Source organism: Pseudopodoces humilis, chromosome 8 (genome assembly GCF_049639895.1).
Source record: "Pseudopodoces humilis isolate 2021_Gansu_Grassland_sample_001 chromosome 8, ASM4963989v1, whole genome shotgun sequence".
Lineage (NCBI taxonomy): Eukaryota > Metazoa > Chordata > Aves > Passeriformes > Paridae > Pseudopodoces > Pseudopodoces humilis.
This window is the reverse complement of record NC_142207.1, coordinates 14,451,249-14,477,403: the sequence shown is the minus strand read 5'-3', so window position 1 is coordinate 14,477,403 and position 26,155 is coordinate 14,451,249. Positions and strand designations below refer to the sequence as shown.

Below are 26,155 nucleotides of genomic sequence, written 5' to 3'. Positions count from 1 at the left end.
ATATTATCCTTGATCACTGCCCGGGGTTTGAAGCCCAGAAGTCAGGAGCTGCGCACCCCACCCCCACGGCCCGAGCGCGCACTGATAGGGCCCTCGCTGCTGGCACCTAGTCAAGCTGAGGTGTCATTGGGATCTCAAATTGCAGCGAGGGGCTGGCAGGCAGCCAGAGGCAGTCTATTTAAAAGACAGCCTGTTCTGCAGTATTCAGTCTCTTTAGAAACTTCTCCAGGGGAAAAGTGTTGGGAGATCTACAAAGTGGATTTTTTTTTTCCTCTCTTTTTCCCTTCCCCCTGATTTTTTACCGCTCCTCTGCCGACTTTGCAACAAAACACTCCAACTTTGCAGAAAACTTTTTTTTTTTTTACTCTTTTGGTCTTATTTTTTTTTTCTTTGCAAATCTTGGAAGAGGAAAGCGGGAGTTGAACAGAGCCGATCGAAACACAACTTTGCTTCATACCAAGCTTCCCAGCAGCTCGCTGCGTCGGGAGAGACTTTTCCTCCTGCAGAAGAAGAGGGAGGGGAGGGGAGCTTTTGCATCCCCTCTTCCTTCTCCTGCGTTTTCTTTTTTTTTTTTTCTTCTCCTCTTGACTGCTTTGATGCGTTATTAGCAGGACACTGGTTTTCAAGGAACTTTGCTCCCTTCCCAACCTGCCTCCTCCCAGCCCTTTGGGAAGAGAGAGAGAGAGTGTGTGTGTGTGCCTGAGTGAGTGTGCGAAATTGCCGTCCCACCTCCCCAAACACCCCTGCTCCCCCACGCCTCCCCCTGCAACCTGTAGGCTCTGCAACCCCTGCAGGCTTAGCTCCCTTTCCCCCCTCCTTCCCTCCCTCTTTTTTGCGCTCCCGCGGATCGCGGTGCGAATTCCCCCTTCCGAGGCGAGAAAAAGCTGAAAGGAGAAACAGGGGGGGGAAAAAACAAAAAAAAGACAAAAAGAGGAAATCTAGACATCGCCCTCTCCCAACGCCAAAAGAGAAGCAGGAGGGTCTCGCACCCCGAGAATAACCCCCAGAGTGGGGCGCCTCCAAACACGGGCTGCGCTTTCCTTTTCGAATTTTATTTTTTTTTTTTAGTTCTTTAATTTTTTTAGTTCTTTAATTTTTTTTTTAATTTTTTTTTTTGACCCCCGAAGGGGCAAGCGGAAAGCCAGCGCCGCCCGCTCCCGGCAGCCCCCCGCGCCCCGTCCCGCAGCATCCCCGCCGCGATGCTGCTGCGGCTCCTGGTGCTGCTGGGCGCCTGCCCGGGGCTGTCGCGGTGCCTGGGCTCCTTCGTGCAGTGCGAGCCCTGCGATGCCAAGGCGCTGTCGCTCTGCCCGCCGCCGCCGCTGGGCTGCGAGCTGGTGAAGGAGCCGGGCTGCGGCTGCTGCCTCACCTGCGCCCTGCCCGCCGGGCAGCCCTGCGGCGTCTACACCGAGCGCTGCGCCCGCGGGCTGCGCTGCCTCCCGCGCCAGGGCGAGGAGAAGCCGCTGCACGCCCTGCTCCACGGCACCGCCGTCTGCCTCAGCGAGAAGAGCTACCGCGAGCAAGCCAAGGCCGGTGAGTGACCCCGATCCTCCATCCGCAGCTCTCCCGGATGCTTAACCGCCTTGCCGTCTCTTTTTCCATCTTTCCGTCTGCTTTTTCCACCCCACCGCCAGCTCCCGGCTGCGTTTTCCCTCGTTCCGGGTGCTCTTCCACGACCCTCCTCTTGCTTTTCCGTCTTTCCGGCTCCCTTTCCATCTTTCCGCTCGCTTTTCTGCTCCCTCCCACTGGCTGCTCTTCCCTGCCCTTGCCGCTGCTTTCCCATCCCGCCGGCTGCTTTTCCATCTTCCCAGGTGCTGTTCCATGCCCCCACTTGCTTTGCCGCCTTCCCGTCTACTTTTTCATCTTTCCGCCCGGTTTTCCATACTCCCCCCTCCCCCCCCTGCTCCCGCCGTGTGCTTTTTCGCCTTCCCGGCTCCTCCATTCCCCTGCACCACCACCAGCTGCTTTTCCAGCTTTGTGGCTACTTTTCTGTCTTTCTGCCTGACTTTTCTCTTTCACACAGTTACACACTCCGGCTGCTGTTCATCTTTCTAACTATTTTCCCATTCTCTCTTCTCCCCACCCCCTCCACAAGCAACTTTTCCAAGCCCCCGGTTGCTTTTCCATCTTCTCTGTCTGCTTCTGCACCACCACCACCACCACTTCCCTAGCTGCTTTCACCCCCCTATTACTTTTCCACCTTTCCAGCTACTTTCACGTCTTTCTAGCTGTTCTTACACCCACACCCACAGTTGCTTTTCCATCTTTGTGGGTACTTTTCCACCCCCCTAACTGTTCTTCCATGCCCCCTGCAACTTTCTCCCATCCTTCTTTCCTTCTGTGCTCTGGTCAAACCTCCTGTTGCATCATCTCACTGCCTCCCCCTACCCTGCCTTCCATCGTCATCTCTTGATTGTCCCATCTCCAGTGAAAGGGTTTTCTTTTCCCACTTCCCAGATGCACCCTTTTAGTCGCAACTGCATCCCAGTCCTTCCTCAGTTGCATCCTTTACATCTTTTCTGCATCCCTGTCTTCAACCCTCTCCCTGACAACTTCCTATCACCATATCCCCCACCTTGCTCTGGGGCCTGAGCTGATCTCTGCAGATTGAAGTACAGAGGAGAGCAGGGCATCTCCTTAAAACCAGCAGCCCCATTCCCAAAGTCCTCAGCCACCCCCAGGTTTGTTGCTCTGCCTCACACTTCCTCCTTGGAATCACTACAGCCTGCTCTTTCTGTCTGCCAGCTGCTGGACATCTTTGTTGGGCGATGTGCTTTAGCTTGGGGAGATGAAGAGAGCAGGTGCATTAGAGACAGGATATTTGTTTGCAAAAAATAATGGTGGTGTGGCTAATAATGGGCAAGAACAGGTTAAAAGCAAGCATGAAGGCAAGCATAGCAGCACCAGTACAAGGCCAAGCTTTTGAAATGTTTGCACCTTGCACGTGACAAAAACATGAAAGAAAGCACTCCTTCATTTTGACAGTCATTTCACTCCCATTTCTGGATCCTGTAGCTCATGTGAGGACAGATTCCCTATGTTCCTCCAAATACATCTGTATTTCTGCCACGCTGTGAAGGGGAGGTAAGGAGGGTGTCTGTATGTCTGGGGGAGCCACTTGGCAAAAAAAACCCCAAAAAAACAGAAACCCTCACTTTCTTTGGTCCATGAAACAGTCATTTCTAGTTGTTAGCGGGCGACTGCTTATACCCTTGCAACGGGAATCCGTTTCTCCTTTCTAGCACCTAATAAATCCTGATGCTTTTATTATTTTTCCCCTTTGCTGCTTGCAGGCAGTGGTTGCGTTGCTACGCACCATCCTTCAGAGCAAAACCGAATTCTGTGTGGAATAACTTCCCCGTTCCCTCGAATGACATCAGATGTCCAAACTCCCTTTAATCAGCCAGAAACAGCAGAGCTGAGCTTGGTTTTCTGAAGGGCAGCTGTAAAGGATGAGGGTTGGGAGCCGATCTACACAGGGAGCAGAGGTGAGGCCGGGAGCCACGTTCCTGCCGTGGAGCCCAGGAAGCTGGGCAGTAACCACTGTCAGCAGAGATAGGCTGAGTATCCCGGAGCTCGTCATCCTGGTGTTTATTTACTCTGCACGTGTGTGTGCATGGCTGGGGGCAGGCAGTGTGGTCGGGAATGCAAAGCCATGCAGCTGAAACCCAGCAGGAGAGCAGGGCCCATCCCTGCGCCTGAGCTGAGGGTGCCCCATACAGACACCTGAAAAAGTTTTGGCACTTGGCTCCCAGCATGAATATCCTTCCGTTTCACCTGCCTCGCACTTCCCAAGGAAACTGGTCCTTCAGCAGCAGCAGGTGCTTTGTGTGAAAACTTTAGCTAGGTCCCTTGTCATTCCGCTGCTTCTGATTTTCTTGGGATGGGGAACGCCTGTTGAATGAACAAGGAAAGGGACAGGAAAGTGGTGGCAGGTTTGTCGTGCAAACCGACCCCCTGGCACTACCTGCGCTTCCAGCTTGGACTCCCCAAGTGCTGCGGGGGCCTCTTTTCAACAGGTTTTGTTCGCAGACAGCAGATGAGCCTGGATTGGAAAGGCTGCTGAAAGAAGCCACAGGAGACCAGCAGGCTCCTCTTGAGATTTATGCAATTGCAAAAAATAAATAAAAAATAAATCAGGAATTCCTGAGGATGGGAGAGGGGGGGAAAAAAGTCACTTGGCATTTGACTGGTTGGTAGCGTGTGAGAACAAAGTATATTTTCATAGGCATGTTTCTAAGCAACAGGGCAAGAAAAGAAATGAAGTTTGACTTGAACTTTCTGGCCTCTGCCAGTTTGGCCAGCAGTACAGGGACCGTGCACTGGGGAAGCTGGCCTGGCCCTCCCATTTATCAATGACCAAAATTGGCCCTGAGCAGCAAACTGCTGAGAAAAAATCAGCACTTGGCAAAATAAACTATGTGACAGTGGTGAGGACTAGATCAAACTGCATTTCTATCTATTTCTGCCCTTATGCTGGCCAAGTTTAAAATTGCAGATGCTTTCCTCCTTATGGAGAAGGTAGAAATGCGTTGAGCAGCACTGCAAGAGCCAGAGTCTGGGCGGCCAGGCTTAGCTCTCCTGTTGAGCAGATATCTTGCCCGGGGGCAAGAATACTCCAGGTACCATACCTCAGTTTCCTCACATGTATGCTGGTCACAGTGGTACTGAGGAATGCTAGAGGTAATGAGCAGAATGTCCTCCTGGTATGTTCAGAGGTCTGAAATGAAAGCAAGTGAGGGATTAAAGAGCCCTAGTAGGAGTTGTTTTAAGTAGATGGGTATGTAGGTACTGACAGGATGGTCCCTGTAGTCCTTCCTCCCACAACAGTCAGACACTGTCCTTTACTAAAAGCCAAACATCACGTCTACAATTGACTGTTCCTGGTAAAAAAACATGAATGAGCTTCATTTATGGCACAGGCTGCAGGATTCTGGGTTTTCTCTGTTTTGTTTAGGTTTCCTTTGAAATATACCCCGTCTTTTCCATTTTTCTCCCCTGTGCTCCTGCCAGACTTCCTCCTGCTGAGACAGCAAGGTCAGGCTGAGCACCAGGGAGTGGAGGGTACAGATTGGAGCCTGCTGCCCTAAAAAGGCTCATGGAAAAACAAAGGTTGTCAAATATTTCCTTCTCTCTCATTCCTGCTCTCTTTCTAGAAAGCGAGCAAGACTTGGCAAGTTTCCTCATGAAACCGTGAGCCAACGATAACCAGGAGGGGAAAGGGCGGGAGGAGGGTGTGCAGAATTAGCCCTAAGAAAACCATCTTTGCTGTGTCAGCAGAAAGGTGGAGGAGGAGGAGTGCTGCCGAGTCCAAATTTTCTGTAGCTTGTGTTTGGTGCTGTCCTTTATTGCTCCCCAGCATATTTCCCCCCACCCCATTCCCCCTTCCTGTACTCGCCTGCTCTACATTTGGGGATGCTGGGTTTCAGGGGTGAGCAAAGGGAATGTGGCGAGGCAGGTGGGCAGCTCCATGCCGAGGTCCGGGGTGAGGGTTAGGGCAGGGGTCATGGGAGCAGGTCGCTCGGGATGCGCTGGCTTGTGCACATGTCACTCTGGGAGGGACCCGGCTGCTGCGAGCGGCAGGTCCATTGTGCAAAGCAGCTCCGAGCTGTCAAGGTGAAAGCTAGTATCAACAGGCCTGCAAAACCTCAGACACAAAACAGGAAAATCTCCATTTTTCTTTTGATCTGGAGTTTCAATAACAATATACTTAGAAAAAAAAATAAAAAAAAGCGAATGAAATATCCATCAGGTGCCAGCAAGAGAGCTGGGTTTCTGCGGTGTGTGTGTGTGTGTGTACGGGGGAGGAAGGGATGGGGTGGTTCAAACAGGAAAGGAGGGGCCTTGGCTGGAAGGATTTTTCGGCAGCCTGGTTTCTAAGGAAGGAGGGAGAATATTAAGTAGTTGATCCAAATGAAATTCCTGCCGAGTGCCAGCAGAGTTCACCGGAGAAAAGACGTGGCTCTGTGCGTGCGTGCGTGCATGAGTGATAGAGCTGGCCCCGAGCTTCCACGCGGCCCTGGACCCGCTCCAGGTCAGTGCAGGGAGCCCTCCAGAGCTTGCACCACCACAGCGGAGAGCAGGGACTGCACTCAGACAGGAGCCTCTGCAAACTTGAGGGATGCTGGAGGAGGCCATTGTGCCTCCTTGTGTCATACTTAAGCAGCAGCATCCTGAGCCCAGCTGATCGTCGCTGCTTTGGCACGTCAGTGACATGAGCACAGTCACGTGCGACTGGGAACGTTTGCTTCACTGCGACGTGTCTCCTCAGGCTTGACGAAAAAGGGGTAGGAAAGACGGGGTACCTTCTGTGTCAGCTTCAGGACATCCCGCAGTGTCTTCTGTCGCTTATCTGGCCACACGTGCCCGGGCAGGGGGGACGAGCAGAGGCGGCAGCCGCGCACGGAGCGCGGTGCTCTGCCTCCTCCTAACGACCGCAGCCGGCAGCTCTGCTCGCAGCCGCACATGCAGGAGCAGCTGCGGGAGCTGCTACAGCAGCAGCAGCAGCAGCGTTTCCCAAAACTCCTGATGCAAACTGAAAATCCTGGGAGCAGCCTGGGAAGGGTGGCGGAACCTCAGCCCCTCCGGAGCTTGCCGTGCTCCTCTCAGCTGGGTGAGCTGCTAAGAATAGTTGTAACTCGTTTCTCTGTGCTAACTCACAGGGCAGACAAAAGTGAACATGGCACAACAAATCCTGCCCCTTCCCTTTTGTTTTGCTCTTTTAACCCAAGCACTTAGTAGTGCAAATTCAAGGCCAGACTAAGTGGAGAATTTGGCTGGAACACACCTGCCCCTCGATGTGGGATGCAGAACAGCAGAATTAATATGCACAGGGAAGATACGCATGTGAGCGTATGCACACATGCACCCGTATTCACACGCCCACACACGCCTGCATAAACATTCAATGTGTGCAAGCACACGCACAGAGCATTCTTGTCTCTGGAGGCAGAATGGTTTCTAGGCAGTGCACACAAACCTCTCCTAGATGCAGAGGTTCTGGTCATGACTGGCACATCGCATTTTGCCATGAAGATCAGATACTGGCATACAGATCAGCCTACCCTGTCCTCCCACTGGGGGCTCAGAAATGAGATGCACCAGGTGAGCATATCTAATAATGGGAGGTGAGGAAGGAGATAGATGCAAGATCTATCCTCCTCTCAGCCAGCTGTGTGGATCCAAACTCACCACTTGTGTTTAGAGGTGGCTTGTGTGTTCAGGCTAGACGAAGATAATATGCTGAGAGATTTCTTGAGGGCAAATTTTCCCATGTCAAACAAGCAAATTCTCCACAGTGAAGGTGTGAAGTTGTGACTTGCAAAGGAGAGCCAATCCACCTGCCAGGGCAGTGGTATCTGGTGTCGTAGGTGGAAGGAGATGGTGCCAGGGGCACTGAGGTCTCTGGGATCCTGCAAACTTCTCCATGCCCAGGCAGCAGCAGCTGGCCTCCAGGAAGATGTGAAAGAAGAACTGAATTGGGAAAAGATGGCCCCTTTGCTGAAATGTGGCAGCTGAGGGCAGGAAAAACAGCCTTCAGCACTGAGCAGAGGAAGCTACAGGACCCAAAGAGATGGTGCATGCAGAGGCCAGAGATGATCCAAAGGTCATCTTTGGCCTGTGTGAATTCACTGGCAACCAGCCTGATAACCACTTAGTCATTTATAAGGAGTTTTTTTACAGGGAAGAAGTAGATATTATCTGTTTATCATCAGGACAGGAATAGCCAGAAAGTATGAGGAGGCTCTGCTGGTGAGAAGGAGAGGGATGTCTACCCCCTCCCATGCTGGAATCCCCTAAGACCTGGGTCCAGTGAGTGTGAGCCTCCATACTGGGTCTCCCCAGGGCGATACATGGACCAAGGACATGGAGTGGGGCAGCAGTTGTGCCAGCACTCCTGGATCCTGGGGCTGCCTGTTTAAGATCACTGGGCACAGTTCATGATTCATGCCTCAGGTCATCCTGGAAGGGTTCCGTCATAACTGGTGACATGCCCCATCCCCTGACCACTCAATTCCCACAAGACGCTATGTTCCTTCAGCTGTGTAGCCAAGGCAACTCTCAGCAAGATGTTGCTTTTGAGGTGACTCTTTGATGCTAGTGATTTGTGGGAACCCTTTAGTGTTCATGTCAGTGCACTGCTTGAAGTTAATACCAGCAGAAGCCAGCATAATGTGTTTGCAGAAATTTGGGACTCTCGGTGATTCGATGTGAGCAAATTTGCTCTCAAGGAATCCATTTCTCAGCATGTTTTGGTAAGTTTTCTGTCTATGATGTTTCCAGGACAAGTGTGAGAGAGAGACTCTGGTCAACAGATTAAATTTTGACGAGGCATGTTAAATTTATGCGTGTGAAGTCAGTAGGCATTTCTTGTGTGCATGTGGACCAGGCCTTGCTCTCACTATTGCTCTTATTCTCCAGACCCCTCTGACATTGACATCATTTTTCATTGCAACTCCACCCCAGTGGTGCTGTCTCTTCCATGCAGAATGTGGGAATGGGGGGTCGATATCTCCCACAGCAAACTGGCACACTGTTCCCTGTGAGCGTGGCAGGCCTTGATCCTGCAGGATGCTGAGCACCTTTCCTCCAGAGCCAGACAAGCAAACGCTTTCTGGCACCTCTCCTCTCAGTGGGAACCAGCTGCCTCAGTCCTCGAAGGACTGTGGGGCTAAGGCAAAGGCTGTTGGCTCTGGTAGAGTTGGAGAGCTCTTTGCAGCTTTGAGCCTCGAGGGCTGTTGTTGCTGTTTGGTTTGTTTGCTTGTTGGATGGACACAGCTGGCTTGATGATGGAGATAATTGTTATGTTGATGAAGATGACTTGTCTGGTAGCTATTTAAGGGCAAGTAAGTAATTCTAACAGATACTTAGGGAAATCATTGCCTGGCTAAACAGAAGAAGGAATGTTTCTTAAAGGTAACTAACTTTGGGGGCAAAGTTGGCCAATCTTGATAATTCTTTTTTGTAGGTAAACAGTAGAAATATTTTATTTTTTCAGATGGGATTCATCAGAGGACAGTAAAATCAACAGAGCCATTTATTATTCATGCTTAAGAAATCAGATGTTATGTGTTAGAAAATGATGAAAATCTGTAATTAAATAAGCCACTGAAAACTATGGAACCTGGCTTTCACTTACTAATTTAAAGGAGATGCTGGAAAAGAAGAAAAGTTTTACCAGGGAAGAATTGCATGTCTTACATCTGCCCAGCAGTCAATTATGCTGCTGCCACAGTTACATATATGTCTTAAGATATTTTATCTAAATAGAAAGTGACATATAGTCGTTCGTATTTGTGCGTCCTACTTTCCTGATGAAATAGTAGATGTGGGTGAAATTTTACTGCATCATTTCATAACCATTTCAGTAGCCAGTTACTTGGTTTTGTAAAAGCAGCAGTGGCCTGAGGTTGCAGGAGAAACAAAAAAGTGCAACAGGGTTTTAGCATTCCAAAAAGGCTCCAGACCTGTGGCAAGGAGTCATCAGTTATCTTTTCGTGGAATTTCAGATCCCAGAATGGAGGTCTATACTTTTTTGTCTGTCAAGAGACCCATGGGGATTTTTAAACACTCAAAAGCATCTTTGCATTGTGTTGGACCAAAATAAATTGCTAATGTATGCAGTGGTACAGGGTGGAAAAATGTTAGGAGGGGCAAAAGTCATCCATTAGGATCAAGCTTGAGAAAATTTCTCTGTATCAATATTGTCCAAGTGTGAATGTCAGGCTTCTGGTACTTTTTTGTGGTACTACTTAGGTGGACTGAGAGACTACGTAACATCCGGCTGCAGACACAAGGTTTATGAGAGAAGGAGCCATTAAGAAGGGAGTCCTGAGGGCAGAAGTTGGAAATTTCATCCCTCAGAGGTGATAATACATGGACAGTACATGTGATGATGTGTCATCTGGTGCTGACACAGGGATGAGCAATGGATGTTCTTAAACAGCTTTTCCATCTGGTTTAAGGCAAAACTGTGAAAGTGAGGCTGAAGGCCTAGAACTTAATCCAGGCTAGGCTGGAGTTTGCAATCACAGCTGCACACCTGAAAGACTTTTGGTGTTGTAACAGTTCTTGTCCAACACCTGACTGAGGTGCATCTCCACCTTGATGGGCCTTTTCCTCTCCCTTTGTCATGAGCAAGTGGTTTGGCTTTCTTGGCCCTTCCAGTTCCTGACTGCTGTTGAAGTCAACAGAGACCTTCCATAACCATCTGTGGGGACAGATCTTGGAATGGAGACCACCAGCTTCTGACAGGAGCAGCGTGTCCTGGATTCAGTTCCAGTAGGACACTTGTTAAAACTTCTGCTCAACATGAAAAAAAATGAGATCCAAAACCCTGTCTAAAAGGCAAAAGCCACCTTCACCTGTAAACAGGCCTGAGAGCTTAGATAACCTGTAGTGACTGCATTTTTGGTAGGACAGCCTTTTCTCAGGATCCTATCCTTTAATACAGGATTTTCCTTTTAATTTCATACTGTTCCTAAGGTAAAAAGCTACAATATCCACACTGACATCCCAGCTCTTGGTAGCCACCAGCAGCACTCCTTTGGTTATGGGTCATCTTCTAAGGCCTTCTTAGCACCTGACTCTACTATGATTTGTATTACTTGGGTTTCAGAAACCAAAATAGCATCAGCATCCTGGCAGCACCTGGTTTTAAGTCCAGGTTTCTTGATGTTTCATTTATATTGATACCACTCTTCACCTGAGTTTTAAAGACAAGCCCCACAAAGTCCACAAAGGCAAATTACTTACTACATCTCCCTAGTTACACTTCCTCCACTGCTGGTGTTGAGCTGCCTGCATCCAGAAAGTCCCCCTTGCCTGCTTCTTTTTCATGCAATAACGGCAGTTGATGGACACTTTTAGGGTTCCAACCCATCACACTTCCTTCATTTCTGCAGGCACAGGAAGATTTTTCCAAGTCATCTCTGGCGGCCAGATGATCAAAAAACCTTTTGTTTTCATTCAGAAAACCTTAAAACATGTGTATTCTCATATTTTTGTCACAAATAAGCCCCATGGAAAAACTGCTGGTAAACAATTCAGTGATGCCTTTCAGGAGCTAATCCAGATTTTCCTCACCCTTACTGTCAGTTAGGCAGACTGACATACAGTTTTCTCTGAGTTTTCCTTTTTTAATTTTTTATGCTTTGGTTTCTTGGCAGCTTGATATGGGTTTTGCCTCCTTTATTGCAACCAATTAAATCTGCCACTAGGGTGGATTTATTGGAAAAGATGCAAGACTTAAGAAAAGCTGAATTACTTCATCCTTTCCAGGAAGGAAGAATATGTCTTGGTCACTCTAATATTGAAAGATGATTTATTTAGATTTCTGTGGGTCATAATTCAGCTCTCAGCTTCTTCTGCAGTTTCAGCATATGGAATGGGGAACATCTGCAGTCTCCAGATGATGTGAAGGAAATATGTTTTATCTCCCTATCATCAGCACATCCCCAACAGGAGCTTCTTGATATAAATCTAGTCCTGCAATACTTCCTTCCCCTCCACTTGGAAGATAACTTTGTTCAGGAAATGTCAGGCTGATATATGCAGCTATCTAGCAACAGAGTTCCTGCAGTTTTGCAAGATGGTGCACATCAGCATCATTTAATTGAAATGTATGGACGTTTGCTGATCATCTTGCCAGAGGGTGAAACTCTGGGAAGTTTCCCAGTTCTTTTAGTGGTTAGACATTTTGGGTTCTCTCTTGGGCAGAATCATTGTCATGAGAATCCAGAGGCTATGCTGCCTGTTGACTGTCACCTGCTCTTGTATGTGCATCTTGTCTTGTATGTGCATTGCAAACTCTCACACCTGCATGGAGAACTGATTGTAAACAGATTTGGGAGGTCCTTGGAAAGAGACAAAGACAACACCTCCTGTTCAGCCACAGTCTTTATTTTTACATCTCAAGGCAGCACCAGTCTAGCCCACCAGCTGGTGCCCAAGCTTGGCTCTTCCAGCACAGCATGGGTGCTTGGAGACTGCTGAACTAACAGCAGTGTGTAGGGAAGGAGCTCCTATTATGAAGCTCCCCATATCCAAACCTGATTTTCTCCTTGCTCTACAGAGTTGCTCTGCAGTAAGGAAGGGCAACTCAGGAAAGTACCATCTGGCACTTAGCAACACAGATCCTTCCTTAGGCTTCCAGTTCCCATAGCTGTACTGCTCCCACCTCCATAGCATTTGCTGGCACTGCAAAGTCGTGCTGACCCAGAGATTGACTCCTGCAGATAGGTCCTGCACTTCCAGACCAAAACATGAGCTGGTTCCCTTGAGAGCTCCTTTCCCACATGCTGAGCTGCATTTCTCCCCCATCCAGCTCTGTATGAGGACACAGAGGTCATCAGGATGATGATCTCCCTTTCCCATGAATCTGTGTGAACCTGGGGGCAGCACAAGCACCTGATAATCATGCTCTGCAGGTGAGCCCTGGCTGATACAGCAGAATCTGCATCTGCAGATTTCTGCTGAGGAGACATTAATCACCAGAGAAAGAGCTGGTCTCCCAGGCTAGTTCAGCAGAGCCCAAATAATAATTTAAAAATAGAAATTAAAAAAAAGCCACATAATAGCACATCCCTCTGCCATCAGTGCCTGTTCTCTGAGGCCCTTCAGGTATTCCTGAGCTGTTCCCAAGCATCCTCCTGGGTCTTAGCTTAATAAAATGGAGATAAGCCCTAACCTTCCAAACCAACTCTCTGGATGCTTTTCCATCTCTTTTCTGAGCTTGGCCTTACTGATCCATGTCCCTCCCTTAAAAGGTGTCTCAGTGGAACAAGGGAGTGAGGTCTCACCAACTTCCAGCATGTTGTCACAGGGGTGTGAGATACTGGAATACCCTGGAGCCCCTCTTCCAAAAGCTTGTGTAGCTTTTGAGCCATGGACTGATGGGATTCTGATCATCTGCCTTTGATAGGTGAGTGGGTGTGGTGGAGCAGAGTGGGTGTTTTTGAGAGAACTTCACCACAGTGCTTTGACTGCTGAAGACTTCCTTCCATACTCTGCAAATCACAAAAGTTTTTTGCTGCCTTTGGCAGCTGTTGACGTTCCTAATCCCAAGGAAGGAAATAAATAGGGTCTGTGTTTTCTTACTACTGCTTCTGTGTCTGCAAAACAGCTTGGCCCATGGGAACTACATCACAGGCTGCAAGGGGACCAAGACTGCAGAGGTGGTGGGAGTTACCTTTCTTAACTTCAGACCTTTGGAGGCCTATATGTGATCATTGAAGTAACAGGAGAGGAGACTGGACCTTCGTTCCACCCTAAAATCATCACCCAAGCCAAATGATGGGGCTAGTCACAATTTGGAGGGCGCAGCATCTCTGTGATGACTTACACATGGAATTTGGCCATCCAGAACACTTCAGTGTTAGCATTTGGGTGTTATGTGACATAGATTTGTTTTAAGTGTCTGTTGCACGTTGCTGAGACTTGTGGGAGGTGGTGTGGCAGTCCCAGCAGGGCTGCTGTTAATCTCTTCTTGGTGTGTGGTGTCTCCTCTGAGCCTCTCATCACCTGCAAGCATTACCAGCATGCTCCCTCACCAGTCCCTACCAGATAGACTGCACTGGCCTGATGCCAATACCCCACCAAAGCACAAAAGTTCATTCAAAGTCCAAGGCACATTGCAGCTGGCTCTCCTGCAGACAACACCCTGGGCTAGTGGAGGGACTGGCTGGAGCCTCCGTCCTCAGCCCTGGCTGCTCCACCTCCAGTGGGTGCCAGATGGCCTCGGGCTGGGCGGCTGCCTGAGCTCACTGCCTGACCTCACCAGGGCGGTGGTCTCAGCAGTGACCCCAGCCCAGGCACAGCGCCTGGGCCGCTCCACTGACCACCCCAGCAGAGATGGGGGCCGGTCACCACTGCGCGGGGGGCTGTGCCTGGGACAGGAATGTAAGTGAGCTGTTCTTCATTAAGCGGGTGAAAGCTCCTGGGCTTCTGCCTGAGCTGAGTCTGGTGGCCTCCGGGGAGCTCAGGAATGCTTTTGCTCAGTTGTACTCTCCAGCTGCCAAAGGGTGCGAGATGAGATGACTCTCCTCTCTTTGCATCCCTTCCCTGCCTGCATCTTGAGCATGCAAACACAGTAGCTGTCTCTGTGTGCTGACAAGGAGGGGGGAGTTTTTATTTTTCCATCATGGCCACAGGTGCAAGTCCGGGTCAGGGAGGAATTTGCTTGCCCATACCAGGAAGTTTTGGTGTAGGTCTCCTCCTCTAGAGTGGCAACAAATGGGAAGGGCAGCTGGGGAAAATACTCAGCCAGGTACGTAAGAACTGGATTCCTGCTTAAGCCCCATATGCAATGGGCACCTCTGAACAGAGATGGCTGAGTTTGGGGCAGAGGACTGGGCAAATTCTCAGTGTCCATGAGTGACATTTGTGTTGTTCCTGTGCTAGAGGTTTAACTGAGATCCCCATTAAATCTTTCTCCAACACCTTCCTGCTTAAGTGGTGTATAATGTTAGTGACTATGCTGTAAATAATAATGATCATGCTAATAATCAAGAGGCCTGTTTATCAGGGTTGTGCTGTGGTTGTGCATGTACTTCTTAGGTGCATGTGGCTTTTGGTGTTGGTGTTGAACAGGACAGCAAGTCCTCTAGCAGTGGGCTGTGGCTGTAACGAGCATGGTTCATTAGGAGCAGCAGTCAATAGATCCTTTCTGCCAGAAACCAGTGAAAATGTGTTACAAAAATTCGAGCCTCCCAGCCATTTGGAAAAAGTTTCATGCTTCACTCTGTAATGTCAGCAGGCAGGGATGCAGTGTTCCCACACACTCCACTCCCCCTTGTAAGTGCACCCACCACCATATAGAGACCTCCCCGTGGGTCCAAAGCATCTGAAGCCCAGGAGCACTAGGCTGGGTTTTGATGCAGGGCAGGATGATGTGTAGTCTGCTCTGAGTGGTACCTCTTAAGGACAGAAGGCAGCCAACAGGAGCAAATTGTGGTTTTCCAGAAACAGTGTCTGGTATTTTGCTATTCCCTTTCCCTTCTGCAGGGAATGGCTGGAAATGGTTCCTGTTAGGGAGCTTCCTCTGGCTAGCCTGGAGTGGGGAGAAGACACTATGCCTCAGCACAGGGCATAGGACAGCCCATGCTCTGCTGTGGGTATTTTTTGCCTCCCAGGGCTTATGTATTAAGACATCAACAGTACAGTCATTTTGGCCTGGCTTGGTTCAAGAGGCTTTCCAGATGCTTGCCCTTCTTTCCCTGAGAAACAGTGGATCAGACTAGACAGGAAGCCATGGGGTGGCTCTGAGTTGAGCTCAGTCTCCTGCCTTGGCTGTAGGGTCAACATCCCTTTGAAGTGGCTACAGCCCATTGTGCCACCTCCAAGCTAGCCAGGCATCCTCAGCTTGACTAGCAGTATCATTCTTTTGTGTCATTTCTCTGTGCCAGTAAGCTTGGGACCTGTACTGGGAGGTGAACCTCTCCTGAGTTGTGAGGAGAAGGAAGAGCTGTGCAAGTCACCCACCTCCTGCTTCCCACTGTCTCTCATCTAGGGAGACCATGAGTAGGGCCTTCCTGCCCATGCCCTAAGCCCACAGGGATGCAGCATGCTTTGCTCATGCCTTGTGCCCCTAGAGAGGCAGCTCTGCCTCTGCAGGTGGCCACCAGGCGTGTGGGAGTAAGTGGGAAGGGGCTGTGTGGCAGGCCAGAGCCTGACTGTGAGGGAGGAGGAACTCCAGCCTGAACTCCTTCCAGAGTCTTCAACACAAGTAGGGCTTATTTGGGGAAACACAGCATTGCTCCTTGCCAGCATCTCCTCAGTCAGGGAGGCACAGCAGTGCCAAATGCTGCCTGCCATGAGCCGGTCTGAGGTTATGAGAGGTTAATGAATGAGCTGGTGGGTGAGAATGGGAAGGAAGGTGCAGGAGCTCAGGAGATGCTGATGTGAGTGTCTGGTCTGGTGGCAGTGGGCAGCTGCAAGTTGAGGTGGATGAGCCAACTGGGAAGAGAAGGGAAGGGCTGCATGAGTGCTTCATGCCCCAGCTCTGCCTTACATTCTCCTCTTGGCACTGGGAAGGCCCCTTACCAGCTGCCCAGGGCTTGTCAAGAGTTTCTGTCAGAGACCTCTGCCCTTCAGTTTGTCAAAATTGGCTTGTTAGAAGAGGTTGCATCAGCCTTGTTGTTGAAGGAAACTTGTCTATAAAAAACCTAAGAGGATAGAGGAAAGTGATCCCTTCAAGGCATCCATGGAGTTATCACTGGGATATAAAGACCCAAATAAGATACCATTGCTGAGTCACAGATGAAGGAGTCCCATCACTTCTATCCTTTGTTGTATGACATCCCAAGCATATGTTCCCGCTTGAGGGGGAACGCATGAATGCCAGGGGGACTGAAGGGGGTCAGTTCCAGGTGCTTTTTCAGCCATGCGGAAAGTACTGGACTCGGGTTGGGATCTGGGCAGCTTTTAGTGCACATCAGTTGTCTGCAAGAGCACAGGCTCCCATCTATCCTTGCTGAAAGGGCTCTCCGCATTAGTCCCCAGGTCACTCTGGCTTGCTGGTAGCTTACAGGGAGAAGAGGGATAAGGTGCTTGCAAAAGGGTAAAGGTGCTGAGAATGTGAACAGTCTAAGCTGCTGCAAACACCCATTGCATGGTGAGTCTTGGGGACTGGACACCTTGTACTGTTTTTCTGACTGAATCCTCACTGCCTTGTATCCTTTATTTGTTATTTGTTTTTATTAGGATTGCGCTAAGAAGCTGTGCCTCACTTATTTGTTAATGCAGAGGTAATGAGCTGTGCCCCTTCTGTGTTACTGCGGGGTTGCCAGCACCGATGTGAAACTTCCCTCCCCTTATTACTCTGTGGCAGCCCAGGGAGATACTCTGGCAGCACCTTATCCAGCCCTGGAGATGGGTGCCAGAAGGAATTCCTGGGACAGAACACAGCGTGTTTCACGGCCACAAGAGCAGCGTAGTCACTGCAGATGCCTCTGTTCTTCTTTTGGACCTTGAGTTTCCAGAATATCTTTTGAGGCAAAGGATGCACTTCAACTGCACTTCATATTGTTTCATTCTCTGGGAAGTAATTCCCAGCTTACTCAATTTCTTCTCTATCCCCTGTCTGTCATCCTCTTAGAGTAGAGGAGCTGTGATCTGTGCAAGCAGTTGAGTCTTCCAGCAAGGAATAAAACCCCAAGCATATGAGCAACAATGGGGCAAAAATGATCGTGTCCTGGGGAGCCACATGAGTCCTGAGGATGGTGCAGGGGGTTGTTTATGTTGCTCTTGGCAGTTAGGAGGGTGTAGAGCTTAGGATACTGATCCAGTGCTGTTCTTCTGGAAACAGAAAAAGCAGAGGGCCACTTTAATAAATAAGTGGCCATGGGGAACTTTAAATTCTTTGCTGGGGGAGTGTAAGGTCACTTTTGGTTGGCCTGGGCACCCAGTGACCAGCCTATCTGCTCAGTCACCTCCAAACCCCCCCAACTGAGGTGTGTGACGGTCTGGCACTACCATCTGCCACTGAGCTTCTTGTCTGTCCCCCCCGCTGGGCATCCTCAGGCATCCCTGGGCAGCAGTGGCATCATCTTCACCTTTCTCCCTCCTGGTGCTGCATCTGGGCTCCAGGAAGCAGCTGGTGTACAGAAAGAATCCTGTTTGCCTTGTTGGGGGCGTATATCTGCTTTTATTTTAATCCTGAGCCTTTTTCCCTTCTGTAGGAGGGGATGAGCTGGGTTCACTGGCATAGAAATTGCAAAAGATGCTGTTCAGAAACAGATTTCAGCTACTCTGACGCTTTCCTTCTGCTGCAGTGAGTTTCCTCATGGTCACTTGCTGGTCCCAGCACAGACTTGTCATCAGTGCCGGATGGCTGGAGACCCAGGGGTTAGGAGACTGGAAACCTCAGGAGCTTTAAACTGTATTCATATTTAGTCAAGAAATAACCCTTTTTCACTCTGGTGGTTGTACTAAATGTCACAAGTCATCTAAGTTTAGACTGTTACCACCTTGCTCCTATATATAACTGCTCAGGGCTCCTGACTTCATCCTGCCATGCAGCAGAGGTCATGCTGGGAGGTCTGCAGGAAGATGGGTACCCTAAGATGGACGGAACCTAAACATGGTCCCCGATTGCTGTCAGTACCATCAGTGGCAGTTAGGCAGCATTACTTGGCAGTGTTACCCTTGGCTTTGCTGGCTGCTTGGTGTGTGCCAGCAGAGGGGAGCTGGTTTGATCCTATGAGTGGGGCTGCAAGCTGAGGACTCCAAAGATCCCAGCACTTGTCAGACACATCTTTGGTATCACTGCTGAAGTGCCTGCCCAGCCACGTGGTGGTTGTGCTGTGTGATTTACCTTGGCTTTGAAATTGTCTCATTTTCAAGCATTCCTGGCTTGTGTTCTCAAGGCAGGATTAAGTATGAATTCGTCACTTAATCCTCTCAACATGCATAGGACAGGGGCTTCTCTGCCTCATTTATGTGTCATCTGGCCTTTCCTGGAGATAGGATTACCCTCACACTGGTCTTTTTCCACAAAAACAATGATGGCCCTTGTATGTAGAAGTGCATCCTAGACCTCTGACTCCTCCATGCTCTCTAGACACCTTCCTGTCCCGAGCTCGGAGGTCACAAAAATACCTTGTGAAGTCCCACACAGTGGGATAAAACCAGGGATGTAGGCAGCAGCTGGGAAAGGGATTCCTTTGGTTATTTGTTTCATCCTGCCTGGTGCAAAGACCTCCTCTGGGGTTGGAAAAGAGGCTCTCTGTGCAAAAGCAAGCCCCACTCATCTCATGGAGACATGACAGTTTGGTACCCCTTCCCTTGCAGAACGGGAGTCCCGGGAGCATGAGGAGCCAACCACATCGGAGATGACAGAGGAGACCTACCCGCCCAAGGCCTACCGGCCCAAGCACGGGCGCCTCTCTGAGCTCAAGGCTGAAGCCCTGAAGAAGGACCGCCGGAAGAAGTTGACCCTTGCCAAGTTCGTGGGCATGGCTGAGAACACGGCTCACCCTCGTGTGGTCATTCCCGAGCTCCGGCAGGAGTTTGAGCTGGTGGGTGCCTTCACCGTCGCTCCATGAGGCTCCCATGGGAAGGTGACTGTGGGAGGGCTTTTACTGCTGGGTAATGGGTACTAATAGGGGGGGACCTGGGGGCTTTTGCAGCTGGAAGGCTCTGTCAGGTGTTCCCCTTCTCACATTTGATCTCCCTCCGTGCAGGGCCCGTGCCGCAGGCACATGGAGGCATCCCTGCAGGAGCTGAAGAGCAGCCAGCGGATGGTCCCCCGTGCTGTCCACCTCCCCAACTGCGACCGCAAGGGCTTCTACAAGAGGAAGCAGGTAGGATGCTCCCCATCCAGGAAGGCTTTTCTTCTGCTGCCCCAAGTGGGAAGGATGGAGGTTTTTCCTTTGCTGGGTCAGATGGGGTGCTGCTGCAAGCATCTCCAGATACATTTGGTGGTGGGTGGCCTTGCTGATGGCTCCCAGTGCCCTCTGGCTTGAAGCAAGCACCCTGATGGAACTGGTGAGGGAGGGGAAAAGGTCAGAGAACCCTGGGCTAGGGTAGAAGCAGGGAAAGGGACATGCTGAAAACAGCAGGAGCTAGATGCTACCGTGGGGGATTGCATCCCTGGTGTGAAAGGGGTGAGGCCTGATCCCCAGGGAGGGAGCCACAGCGTCTGGTGGCCAGCTACTGATCTCTGCCCTTGGGTGTCTCCCCAGTGCAAGCCCTCCCGGGGCCGGAAGCGTGGGTTGTGTTGGTGTGTGGACAAGTATGGCATGAAGCTGCCGGGGACTGACTTCCTGAGCGGAGACCTGCAGTGCCACGCGTTCGACAGCAGCAATGTGGAGTGAAGCCACATCCCCTCCCTCCGCCCCATCACTATCTACCCAGACTCCCTTCCGCCCTCCCCTCCGCACCTCCCCACGCCCCGGGACTCCGATTCCTTTCATCTCATGTAAGACGAAAAAAGAAAGGAAAAGAAAAAAAGAGAAAGGAAGGAAAATTAAAAAAAAAAAAACAGAAAGGAAAAGAAAGAAAGGAGAGAAGTAAGGAAAGGAAAAGTAAAAAAGAGAGAAAAGAAAAAAGAGCAAAGGAAAAGAGAAAAAAAAAAAAGAAAAGAGAAAAGAAAGAAGAGAAAAGGAAAAAAAGAGAAGAGAGAAAAATAAATGCTGAAGAAACTGAGGACTCGGAATCTACAACAGCCTTTTGACAACAAGGACTCAGCAAGGAAAGGATAGAGCCAGAGACAAATCAGCCATGGCCGCTCTGCCGTCCTGCACCTCTCCCCAACGCTGCCTACACCCCTCTGCCACAAGCAGAGGTCACCCTGATGCAGGAAGCTCTCCAAGTTGGTGATTTTCCAGTACGGGTTTTGGGCAGGTTCATTTTTATTTTTATATTTTTTTTGTGTTAGCTAGTTGATTTCTGAAGGGTCTTGAGAGAAAATCTTGTGGCCACGAGCATTCCCCTTGCAGTCCTCCAATGTGTCCTCCCCATGTTGCTGGGACTCACTTGAGTTGATTACCATCTCAAATGACTGCCCTCAATCCAAGCAGATTTCAGCAAGGGAGGAGACGTGGGACTGACACTCGCTTTGTGTCTGGAGATAAGATGGGGAGGGAAACACACAAATACCCCTGGAGAGCATCTGTGGACTTCAAAAAAAGTCATCACAAAAGGAAATACAGTATTCCCTGTCCAGTTCATCTTGATTGGAAGGTCAGAAATTTTCTTGGACAAACAGGATTCTGTTTGTGTGAAAGTGCTCATCACCTGCATGCACGTGTGTGTGCATTGATGTGGCTTTTCCTCCTTGCAGCACTTCACCTTGAAATCTGGAGGTTTCAATGTAATATGCAACTGGGGGATATGCTGCCCCTCACAAAAACAAATAACCTGCTGGATTTAGCACAGAAGCAGAGTTACGGAGGAGCATCGGTGCCTGTGGAATCGGGGCTCATCAACACTGAGGACTGCATCACTGTTCAGACTGAAGTATCCCTACATGGGGACAGGGGAATCCGGGCCAAAACTCTTCACCACCCTTTGCCACCACAAAGACGACCAACTATGGAGATTTTTTTTTTTTTTTCCTTTTTTTTTTCACAGCCAAAAATGTGGTTTGCTCCAGGGGAAAAAAACCCCAAACCTCCACTTGTTTTATCGTGGTTTTTTGTTAAGGCTGGTTTATAGCTTTCCCTGTGGGTAGGGAAACACCAGTCTCCATCCTTTTGCATTGAGGATACTGCTCATGTTGCCATGGCTGATTCCCACCACACTGCAGTAAGATCCTGTGATGGGTCCTTGCCTTCATCCTGGGATCCAGCTCCTTGTTGAGTGACAGCAACCACTGCACCATGGAGACCCACTGCCTTGGGCATGCTGGGACAGCCCTCGGCTGCCTTCCTGACTCATTTGTTGTTTTCAACGTTTGCATTTGATTTTGGGACTCTTGCCTCTTGTTTATCCATGACAAGGGTCTCCACGATTTTGGTGCTGGGAGGAGATCCTGCAGCGAACGGAAGGAAGGAAAGGGAACTGTGGGGTCTGGGTGCTATGGTGGGGAAACACCCATTGGGAACTACATCCTACTGCCACAGCTGGAGCAAGCAGCCAGCACTGGCCAAAGGACACAGCTGATCTCAGGTGGAAGGTTCCTGAACTCCCAAATCCTTTTAAGCTTCCTGGACCTGGGCAGAGAAAAATGGAGGTCCACAGCACCACTGGGGCCCCCACCAGAGGGGATGGGACAAGGGGGATTCAACACTAAGGGGTTCTGATGAAGGCTTCTTGCCATCACAGGTTGGGAGCCTTCATATCCTCCCATAAGATGACATTACTCCCTTAAGCCCTGTGGGCCCCCCACCAGGACGTTATCCTGATGGAGGGCAGGACTGGACACCTGCAGTTATTTCCCTCCAAGTGACAGCTGGGGGCAAGTTTTGCCTATGGACGTCCATGGAGACCCAGCAGAACACATTTCAGCCTGGGGACAAAGCACTTTCCCATGCTTTGGAAGGAAGTGTGCCACCAAATGTAGATCTGCCCCCAAAAAAGCCTGTTGGAGTGGGGTAACTGTGTTGTTGGAGGGGAGCATGGTGGGGGCTGAGAGAGGGACCCTGGCTCTGCAGAGCTGATGGAGCAGGGTTGGTTTAACCAGAGTGGTGGGTTAATGCTGGGATGCAAGTCGAGTGAAGAATGGGGTGAAGACAGCAGGAGAAGGAAGAGCTTGTGCTAACCCCAGGGGCCATTGGACACCATTGTTGACACTGTCCTCTTGCTGATCCCTGTGCAAAACCTCCTGACTGTCATAGGCCAGTATCACCTTTCCCAGGACCCTTCCTTCCTTCTCTCTTCCCCTTCCTTGCTTTTTTTTTATTTTATTTTGTTTCTTTGTTTTGTTGTTTGATTTCCCAAAACTTGAAAGCCTTTGGCTGCAGAGAAAGGAGACATGCCTATGGGGTGGGATGGGAGAAGGCAGAGGGCAGCAGATCCCTAGAGACCTTGCCTTTTGGGGAGGATACTTTTGCAGGGTGAGGGTTAGCTCACAGGGCCCTGTGGTGGTGTCTCAATGAAGCCACCACAGACACCGGGGACACAGGGCAATGCTCCGTCCTCTCCCTACAAAGCAAGTCTACATGGCCCTGGGATCCCAGAGTACCAAAATCCATCCCACATAGCCTCCCTCACAGCTGCATACCCCATACTGGGATTGGCATTGCCTGTCCTGTCCCCATGAACCTTGGGGGTGAGGATGATGGACATTTAGGTTGCACCACCCTCACCCCCCAGATCACCTTCCCAGGATGGGGCACCAAGTGACACCCCCCCCTTCCCCCCCAGGTTGCCCACTCCCTTAAGGATACCTGGCAGGACGAGGCTGTTTACAGGCTGCACTAATATTTAGGACCGGGGTTGGAGCCTGGGTTGTGCTGGGAATGAGAGTGACTTTAGGAGGGCTTGGTCACCCTCAGGGTTGGCAGTGATGAGGTGCTCCCATTCTCAGCACCCAGCAGCACCCCTTTGCATTTAGGAGAGAACCAGAAGTGGCAGATTTGGAAGCTGGGGAGGGTTGAGGCACACCAGGAGATGCTGGCAATTTGTGCATCAGGGGTCGTGAGGCTCAGGGGTCTCTGGCTATGGTATTTGCACCGAGCCTATGTTGGTATCTAGGATGTGAGCTGGGAAGGAGAGGACAAGGATGGCTCAGGACAGCCCTTCCACCATATCTGCCCAGGGAGCGGCGCTCAGTGGCTTGGGCTACCCCTTGTCTGTACTGCAGTGGACTTTGAAAACCACTAGTACAAGAGCATTTTGCACTATTTCTCCGCTCTCTCCCCCCTTCCCCTTTTCTCCACCTTCCCCATGAAAATTCGTTGCTGTTGGTTTCGTTTGGGTTTTTTTTTCTGTTTTGTTTTGTTGTTGTTGTTGATTTTTTTCCCCCGAATGGAGCATTATATATTTAAAGAACTGTCAGTTCACCTCGCTTCCAGACCGCTGTCCTGGCCCTGGCTAGGAGCCCTGCCTGCTTTGGCCCCCTCCCCAGCCCCACCAGCCACCGCCACTGCCATCGGGACAGATGTCACCAAGCACGTTACCCACCGTTGTAAAACAGTTGTTAAAACACACCAGATTCCGAGTTTCCTGCCTGGTTTTTATCTTTAAGCAATACTCACTACACATTTTACGGTAGCTTTTTATAGCTTTACATACATACGGTAGATCTGTTGTTTCGTTTTGGTTTTGTTGTTTTGTTTTGTTTTCCAGTAAACAAGAAATACTCATAATCTTACTGGTGGGAAAAAAAAAAAAAAGCAGTTTGTGAAAAACTGACAATGGAAGAAGAGCTTAATGCTCTGTTTAGCATTTTGTACTTAAAAAAAAAATCTCACATTTTATTAAAAAGTGAAGATTGCTGTATACTATTTATTCAACTTATAATTTATGTTACTCTTTGATCTTTGTCTTTTCTCATGACAAAGCATTTATTTAATAAAGTTATGCATTCAGTTAGCTCGTGCCTGACCCTCGTGGAGCATCTGTGTGCCCAGGCCTGCCAGTGAGCTGCTCCAGCCCTAAGCATCCCACGGTCGCCTGTGTTGGGTCCCCTGGGGGCTCAGCCAGCTCCACAAGGGTGCTCAGGGAGGTACAGGGCATGGGGTAAAATGGTGGCAATGCTTTTTAGGGGGGCTTTTGATACTAGAACAATCTACTAGGTGACTGGTAAAAGTTGCAAGCTTAATTTTACGGCTTCCTGAAAGCAGAGCTACAATTTGTTGGTTTTTTGGTTTTTTTTAGCATTGTCTTTGTGTGGATGTGGCAGTGGAGCACAGCACACACGTTCAACCAGCTTACCAGGGTAAAGTACCTAGCAACCTGTGACGTTAAGCCCCTAAATGCTATCTATCTCAAACTGAGCTCTACAGCTTGGGAGCAGACGTGCTATTTGAGTCTCAAACCTTTTGGGGCCGCTGGAAGATTTGCCCCAGCGTCCGTAACATCCCTGGAGCTGCTCAGCCCAGCCAGGCCGTGGTCCTCAAAAACTCTGTGGTAGCTCTCGGTGGCTCATCCCACTGCCCTCCCCGGTGCTGGATCTGAGCCTGCCCCACCGTCCAGGCAGCCATCACCCTTCATCCTTCCACTCCCCCCCGATCTCCCTCCTCCTGTGCCCCTCTTCCCCTCAATTCACCTGCCAGCATCACCCCATGCACCCAGAGCAGGGCGGGAGGTGAAATCATTCCCTCTGTCCCTACACTGAGGACCAGGGGGTTGCCAGGGCTGTGCCAACAACGCATTTCGCAGCCATCTTGCAGCACACGGAGCTGGCACAGCCACCCTGTCCCCGATGGACACGCCGTCCCCCCCGGACACCCCACACGGCCGAGCCCTCGGGCTGCACGGGAGGCGGGAGCCGCGCGGCGCCGCAGCCGCCACCAGGGGGCGCCATGCCCCGCCCGCCTTTCCCTCAGGGCCCGGCCGGCCGGGCAGGGCCGCGATGCTGCCGCTTCCAGCCGCAGAGGCCCTGAAATTGGGCTTTCCACACAAAAAGTCAGTGCTGCCTTCAGCTACGGGCTAATAAATCACATCCCTAAGGATAGCTGGAGCTGTATACACCTGTATAAGAAGCTACAGCTGCACACAGATATGGTCATACATTTTCAGAATAATGATATTCTTTGTATGAAGTAACATTGTTTATATTATACTATCGCGCAGGTTTTTATACTAAAAATATAAGGAATAAATTCTTCACTGTGAGGATGATGAGGCATAGGAACAGGTTTCCCAGAGAAGTTGTGGATAACCCCCAGCCATAGGAGCGTGCAAGGCCAGGTAGGATGCAGCTTGGAGCAGGCTGCTCTAGTGGTAGGTGTCACAGCTTGTGTTTGTTCCCCGCCAGCCCTTGAACAGGAGGGTGGCCCCCAGGCACTGCTGGGCTCTGGCTTGGGCATCTCTGTCACCTCCAGCCTTCTTTGGGCAGCACCTGGCTTGGAGCACCCTTGTGCCCCACCCTGCTACTCGGCATTCCCTGCCATGGCATCACCTGAGCCACCTCCAGCTTGCCCCAGAGGCACAAAACAGGCTGTTAATTTTGCTACCTTTCCCATGTTCTTCAGCTTACATCCCACACCCCATTATGCCTGTCCTCTTTCCCCACCCCTGCAGTCCCATGCACTCACTGCCTCCTGTCCCCATACAGTTTCCTGGTGCTCCTCACCCCTGGCAAGCCACTCAACATGTGTCAGTCTGAAACTCGTGGCAGGGAGTAGAAGGAAGCAGGAGAAGAAGCCCAGTAGTTTTGCCTCCCCTGTGGGAGTCCAAAGGGAAACCACAGGCAGCCAGATGCAGGATGTTGGGGCCAACAAAGAGCCTCTCCTTCAATGCTGCCATTTTAATTGAATGTAGTGTGGGGTTGTTTTTTTATTATTATTTTCCTCTCTGTGATGCCCAAACACCAAGCTCTGCTGTTACACGCCCTTTGGTAGCACTTCTCACCTTGGGAGAAGGTGCAGGATATCTCTCCACAGCCCTGTGAGTAGAGCAGCTCAGCCAAACTCTGGTCACACACAGAGCCTGTACCTCCCTGCACTTTCCCAACAGATTCACAAGGACTCATGCGTATGGTAGGAATATAGCCAAGCAAAGGAGGAGTGACACCAGTTCCTCCCTGCTCACATAACTGGGGCCAGTAACA

At 50.3% G+C, this 26,155-nt stretch overlaps 1 protein-coding gene across 1 annotated transcript; it reads left to right on the top strand.

Moving 5' to 3' along the window:
• Positions 1-224: 224 nt before the first annotated feature.
• IGFBP5 (insulin like growth factor binding protein 5) lies at positions 225-23,973 on the top strand. Its single transcript, XM_005519689.2, has 4 exons — positions 225-1,530; positions 18,787-19,013; positions 19,179-19,298; positions 19,680-23,973. The coding sequence occupies exons 1-4, from the start codon at positions 1,200-1,202 to the stop codon at positions 19,809-19,811; spliced, it is 810 nt and encodes a 269-aa protein (XP_005519746.1). The 5' UTR covers positions 225-1,199; the 3' UTR covers positions 19,812-23,973.
• Positions 23,974-26,155: the final 2,182 nt, after the last annotated feature.